This window comes from Numida meleagris, chromosome 7 (genome assembly GCF_002078875.1).
Source record: "Numida meleagris isolate 19003 breed g44 Domestic line chromosome 7, NumMel1.0, whole genome shotgun sequence".
Classification (NCBI taxonomy): Eukaryota; Metazoa; Chordata; class Aves; order Galliformes; family Numididae; genus Numida; species Numida meleagris.
This window is the reverse complement of record NC_034415.1, coordinates 5,604,589-5,611,755: the sequence shown is the minus strand read 5'-3', so window position 1 is coordinate 5,611,755 and position 7,167 is coordinate 5,604,589. Positions and strand designations below refer to the sequence as shown.

The 7,167-nt window shown below is 40.9% G+C and overlaps 1 protein-coding gene across 1 annotated transcript in view; it reads right to left on the bottom strand.

The window, feature by feature from the left end:
* LOC110402903 (L-selectin-like) overlaps positions 1-3,576 on the bottom strand; it is a 7,998-nt gene extending 4,422 nt beyond the window's left edge. Inside the window, exons 1-5 of the mRNA XM_021405501.1 lie at positions 2,879-3,576; positions 2,526-2,600; positions 1,700-2,086; positions 818-925; positions 504-689 (exon numbers count right to left, since the gene is read on the bottom strand). Coding sequence (XP_021261176.1) covers positions 504-689; positions 818-925; positions 1,700-2,086; positions 2,526-2,562 — 718 coding nt within the window. The 5' untranslated portion in view covers positions 2,563-2,600; positions 2,879-3,576. The remainder of the gene's footprint in view (positions 1-503; positions 690-817; positions 926-1,699; positions 2,087-2,525; positions 2,601-2,878) is intronic.

Here is a 7,167-nt window from a genome sequence, read left to right as displayed (position 1 = left end):
GTTTTTAAAAAGCATTGTTTCTTTCCTGAAACTTAGTAACATACCTAATGCGTAGAAACAACTTTAGAGACAAGACCTACTATCCTGCTATTTCAGAAAGCAGGGAGGATTGGCAAGATCTCAGAATGGAAGGCTGCTTGTTCTAAGGTAAGGCTATAAATTCACCTGCAGCTCACAACAGCAGCTAGTTACTATCAAACTTTTTCCCAGTTTGACTTCTGCTTGGTGATGTTTGATGCTTTTACTGGTTTCTAATGCCTTATTGTATGATAAACAGAGAAAAAAAAAAAGCAATAGTGATAGAGGTAGGAGTAATTAGCCTTTTATGAACGTCCATATTGATCATCTCTATATCCTGTTTCCCACTAAGATGCAGAAAAGGTTTTTCCTGCATTGAAGATTAGACCAGAATCTCAGTTTGTACCCATGTATAGAGCTTTGTAGGCTTCAGTGTTGCTATGTATAATGCAGAAATCTCATCTACCATTGCTTGATAAGCTCACCTTTGCATGATGCAAGCGGGCCAGACCAGACTCCAGAAGACGTGCAGTATACTGACTCCAATCCATTCAGCTCATAGCCTTCTTCACACTGAGCTGTGCATGACGAGCTGTAGCTGAAGTCCTCCAGTGGATGGTTGCACTCAAGGCTTCCGTGATCAGGTTTCTTTAGTGAATCACAAGTCTTAACTTCAAAGAAACACAAGAAGGTACACAGTCAGTCTCTTTAGTTACGCAGGCAAATCAAGCCAGACAAACAGAGAACTAAGCTAGCATGACCATCTCCCTGGTTGGAAAGAAGGATGTAGTAATCTTACCAAATTCACAGTCAGGCCCATAGAATCCAGGGTTACAATGGCAGGTGTGATTGTTGATAGTCTCTATGCATTCTCCACGGCCACTGCAGAGAGATGGGTTGCAAGAAGCTGCAAAAACAAAAACAAACAAGTCCATCAAATAAAAGAATCTGCAATGGCCACTAATGAAATCTGGTCGGTGCTTCATTTATCTTTCTCCTCACTAAAGAAGCAGTTTGCAAAGCAAAAGAAAAGCAGGAAATTTTGGTATATCAGTCAAGCCTGCCATTTTACAGAAGCATTTCAGAAATCAATGCCTTTGACAGACCAGCTCACAATGAAAGGCTTCCACTGCAAACTCTATGACCACTTGTTCTCAGGTAGACATTAGCAGTATTTAAAACGCAAAAGGAGCAATATATATGAGATAGGTAGAAAACCACAGCAGAGGCATTCTTCCTTACCTCAGCTCTGAATTGGCAGATGTTTGTCTTAGATTATGTTTTTTTACCTAGCCTTAGTAATCTCTACATAGAGTGCATGATCTAACCCAGTGCTCTATAGTCAGCAGAGAGACAGATACTTCCAAAAGAGCAATTCTTATCTAGCTCAGACACTTACTTCAGAGTGGGATGAAAGCCAACTTCTGGAAGAGCCTGTTTCTCTCCACTGATTATAGAGACCTGATGACTTGCTTAGAAAAGATGTATAATACTCTGGGGGCTAAAAGGTAAGTGAGATCAATCCAGCTCTTAGAACAAGAGCAATCTCAGCCCTGTGAGTAAAGATAAGTGTAGGATGTTTACAGAGTCAGGTAGCCAACACGTAAAACCGGGTTAAACAAGCCATCCCACTATCTCATCTCCACAGGGGCTCTCTGAAATGGACTTTATGATACTATACCTGTATAGCACAAGGCAACCTTCTTTTTCTCACACTGCTCATCATTCCATTTGCCGTCATCCTTCCCTCTTTTGATGTAGATTTCAACACAGTCCTCGTTGTTCCCTTTGCCATTTGGCTCGCCTGAAGCCCAGTTTTCTGCTTCATCTGTCAACTCTTTGTTCGTTCCGACCCAGGTCCAGGTATCATTAATTTTTCTGATTCCAATCCAGTAGTAACCCGGATTGAAGGGTAAGAAGTTGTTCAGATGGTTGATTTCATCCTTATTTTGAATGGCAACCATGTTAGTGTACCTCTTTTTGCACCATAACTCTGCCTCTTTGTAGGTCATGTTTGTGTCTGAATAATGGTATGTCCAGCAATTCACCACCTCTAGTATTGTAAGCCCTAGAATAAAAAGATGGCAAAAAGTTGGTATTGGACATTTCCCCAACTCTTTCTCTAGAAAAGGATACATAAAACTTTATAAACATTTCACATTTGTCAATATCTGAAACTGCATAAAAGTTAGTGGCAATTATTTTACAAGTAATTAACCAGCAAGCTTCAAAACAGGCAAGCCACCTCTCAGTATAGCAACTTCAGCCTGTCAAACTATGTTCATTCATACAAAGATCTGCAGAATTCATCTCAAATTGTAGGAGCCAGTTACACTTTGTCAGGCAATGAGGGTAAAGTGTCACTGCAGCTACAGCTTTTTCTATGTGAATCTAGCCTCAACTTAATTAGGTCAGATTCAGAAAATATCTGTTTAATTCCAAACTCAAAACTAAGCACACTAACCTTACCACTCAAGATAGCTTTCTGCAGACACATACACACTTACCGCAAGCAAGAAGAGATAGGAACCACAGGCAAGTCATGTCTCTCAGAGTTTTCTCTTTATCTTTTAAGCAGGTGGCTATGAAAGATCAAAGGAACACATTAGTATAGAATATATACTGCTTTTTTTTACTATCCAATATAAAATACTGCCTGTGCATACTTTTAAACAATCATTTTAAAGAATTAAGATTTCCATTCTTGCGAGATTAATCATTTAAAAGAGATCTTAATCTCAAGATAGCTTTTAAATTTTAATAGCTCTTAAAAAAAAAAAGAACACTAGCACAGGATTCTCTGTCCAGTTTTCCTCTAGCTGAGCCATAGAATATAATAAAAAAAACCCTTTATACTCACAGGTTGTAGCTGTATCGGTCAGGCGCTATAGAATCCTCTGTAGTATTTCTCAGCGACTGCTTTCTGCTGCTCAGCTGCTGAACACGGACTTGAAGATAAAGCTCAGCTCAAAGCGTCTGGACTGTGTCTCCCTTGCCTTTACCGCAGCCTTTTATTCTCTCAGCCAGCCTGTTGTTCATAGTACGGGAAATTCCACGTCAAAAAAATTTCTTGGAAAACCCCAGGATCACATCCTCACACATGAAGCTTGATGCTTCCCCTCGCCAATCAACCCTCCCATGCTGTGCTGCCAAGCTGCCAAGTGGTGGATTACAGCTTCTCTGACGGAAGCACACAATTCCAGGATGTCAGACAGGAGCGAGAAAGTTAAAGAGTTTGTTGCACAAGTAGATTCCAACCTTTCTCCTAGGAGAATGTCTTGCACCAAGCTGCTACCAGTTCTTTTGGCATCTCAGTAAGAAAGGCATTGACAATTAAAAGCTGGTTAACTAGTTTATTGAGTAAAAGATTAAAATGGCAGCATTAGTCAAGCTCTTCCTTGGGGGGCACAGCACATTGTGCAGAATGTGGACTTAGCTTTGACCTTGTCAAGATGTTCCCATATCCCCATCTCAATAGTTACAATTCCTAGCCAGGTGCACGTAATATTTCAGGTGGACAAGACAATGTACTAGTCGTAGACTGAATACACAACCATTGATTGTGCATACACTGATTAATTACACTACTGCATAGTGCAGTCACACAGTGTCAATGGTACGAAGGCACGCACCTGAGTAGTCATGGACACTGTGCTATAGCTGGTTGGTGAGGGGTTATGGGCTATCCAGAGTGCTCCTGTGCACGTGAGAAGGCAGTAAGCATAAGGATCGCCACGTCCTCATACAATAGCCTTCCAGCTGCACCATCCTCCTGCACACCTTCACACGTATGCCACTTAAGTGATAAGCTGAGTGACTCACCACACTACGTACAGCTGTAATTTTGAATATTCTCACCTATGTATCCTTCTGGATACACAGTATGTACTGCTGAGGGCTGTATGTAGATGAACATGCTTGGTTCTCCACTCTGTACAAAGGCACGATACTTAAGATGTGTTGCAGGGTCCACATTCCCCAGCAGTCCCAGCCCTGGTCAATTGGAAGTGGCAATGATCCTTGTGCCCTGAGTAGCAGAGTCACCTCACCCCTTGTTCCACAGCCACTTAGGCAGTGATCATGAAGACTCCAGCATGTGGTTCAGTTGCTAAATTAGTATTCTAGGCACAAAGATTTGCCATTACAGGTAAGGTTTAGCAAGGCTCAACAATGAAAGGTCTCAACAAGTGTTGTCAGCAACAGGGGGACAGAGGGCATTGTCCCTTTCATATCTCTAAAGCAGTTGCAGTTCGTACAGTACATGCTGAAACACACATTTTGGAGGCTCAGCCTGTTCTTTCAGAATAAAATCCCAGGCTAAGATCTTAGTTGGTGTCAGTTCCCCAAGAAGTACTAAATGGGAGGTTCAGACTGTCTATCAGGAACAGATTCTTCATCAAAAGGGTGGTCAGGCACTGGAACAGGCTCCACAGGGAAAGGGTCTTGGCACTGAGCTTGCAGGAGTTGAAGTGTCTGGAGAACAGTCTCAGTCCTGTGGTCTGATATTTGGGTAGTTCTGCATGGAGCCAGGAGTTGGACTCAGTGACCCTTATAGGTCCCTTCCAAATCAGGATATTTCATGATTCTATGCAGATGTAATTTCACTAGTTCAACATGCTCATCATCAGTATCATCCTGGCACATACTGTATTGCACTTCATGATGCCAGCATCCTAGCAGCAATTGATAAGCAGGATGAGATTGAACACGGACTTTTTTGTTCAAGATCACAGCTGCGTGGCTTCACACTGTAAGTCAGTTTCTCAGCATGTCTGAGTGAAGAAGAACTTTCACTTGCTCTTTCAAAAGCATTACTCCTTTCTACTAACCCATTCCCTCAGGGATGGTGAGGGATATGACAGATCCAATGCACATCAGTCTTGACAGCACGCTGGCACACCATACGATGCATAAAATAGGATCCCTTATCTGTTTGGATGCACGTAGGATATCGATAGGATATCTTCCAGGATAGACACACGTAGCTTATACTCATAGTAGGCATAAGGAATATACCTACTACAGCAGATCTTTTCCTCAAAACCGAGACAAGGCATAGTACATTCTCTTTGAATTCAGCAAAACACGTGCCTAAGAATGGAAACATATCAACCTATTTCTAAGCGAGTTACTGTGTTAAGATATTCCTTTCAATACCAGCTGACAGCTTGACAGCTTAAGCTATCAGCATTCTATTCCACCTGGAGCTGCTGCTGATAAAAATTACAGCAGATATACAGGTAGACCGGGTGAAGGCATAAAGCAGTTTCAAGGCCTTCCTTTTGCTTTAGTCAAAAAAAGTAAAACATTTGTGAGTACCCACAGCTTGATAAATCTCTGTCTATTAAGGGAAGCCATCAAAGGAAAGAGAATACAGTAAGAAGTATACAGTAAGCTGTTACTATGAAAATCGAGTTTCCTAGAAACTACAATGAAGTCCTTGAAAGCTTGTCAAAATCAGTTAATGTTAAGAATGAGAATTAAAACCATACACTGAATATTTGCAGGGAGAGTTGTACTTTCTAGCAGGTGTGACCTAGCAAAGCTAGAATCAAGAAACTCTCGAAAGCCGAAGTTAACTCTTGCCTTTTCTACAGCCATATTCTGTGACCTCAGGCCTGGGCCAGCCTCACTTGTTACAGCCAGACTTACAGTTAGCATCAGGACAGGACTGATTTCTTTAGCCCCAGCTGCTCAGCTGAAAATTAAGAATGAAAACATTTCCTGTCTGCCAGCCTGTCTGTCAGTGCCTGTCTCCGAACAGACTGGGACTTAACAAAGTATTTGTATAGCCCGTCACAGAGCAGGGCAAAATTTCATCGGGTTTGTTAAGTGTTGAACAAATACAAATGATGTTTTGATAGGGCAGTCGGTTTCTTTTCTTAAAATACTGATCAGCTGTTATAATTGTAGGCATAGAGGAATTATAAGCAATTTCAGAACAGTTTCTATCCTCTCCAGATCCAGAAGGAGAAAAATCCTTCACGCATTCCTGGAGATTCTCATCTTCAAACTGTGTTATGAGCTTCCTACTGGTAAAAGCTCATTCTTCTCTCAGCAGAAGCTCTGAAGTTGAGTAGAGGAAACTATATCAGAATTGTTTTTACCAGCGGAATCTCCAGGGGAAGGAAGAGAAGGTTGCACGGTTTACAATAGTCTTCCTTTACAAGGACTGTTCGAGTCCTCTTGTCTGCAGTAGATAAAAAACCCCCCCCCCCCCACAAAAAAACCCTAAAAAACACCACTCCAGCCCCAGAGCAATATGTCTGTAAAGACTCTCACCGAAAATAGACTGCCTCTTTTTGTTGGCAGCGTTCCCCTGTGCATCACCACCATGGGGCTCTTTTTTTATCTTTTTTTTTTTTTTTTTCCCAGGGAATTCTGCAATGCACGGATAACATTCTTATCTCATTTTGGTGTAAAGGAATACAAATGCAAACGCTGAAGTTTCACACCAAAAAAAAAAAATGTAAGTGATCCCACACCAAATTAACTAAGGTTAAAAGATTATGAAAACTTTTGATTCAACAAAAAAAAAAAAAAAAGAGAGAGCAAGAAAAAAAAAGAAGAAAAAAGAAGTATGAGAATTGTTTTAAAAGCACAAAACTCAGAGGTTAAAATCTCATTAATGTTAAAGGCATTTAAAAACTTCAACTCCTTTGTTGTTCAGGAAGACTGGGATTCCTGTGAGCAAAAGCTCATATTGAATCATAAGCTTTATAAGTATTAGAGGGAAAAATGTCCATCTGATGCAGGTGTGTCTTTTGAACTGCGGGTACTTAAGCCAGAAATGCCATCCAGTCTGCCTCTTAGCCAGGCTCCATGTTACTGATTTATTCTCGTTTCATTGTTGTTTCTCATTTGCACTTTTTCTTCCTTGAGCAACTGACTTGGGAACATAACAAAGAACTTCATTTCTTGCACTGCACTGAGCTGAGTGCAGTTGTTCGCTTGTCCTGTATGAACACAGACATAATACCATGAAATAAATCCAATTTCTGTGTCAAAAAAAATGAGAGACTACACCTAAATTAAGTCAAGCTTTTAGAAATATTCAACACTTCTTGTTCTTATGTACTCCAGACCTTCATTTCCACAATGAAAGCCTAACTTTTTCAAAGTGAACCAGAATACTCCAGACTACCTCTC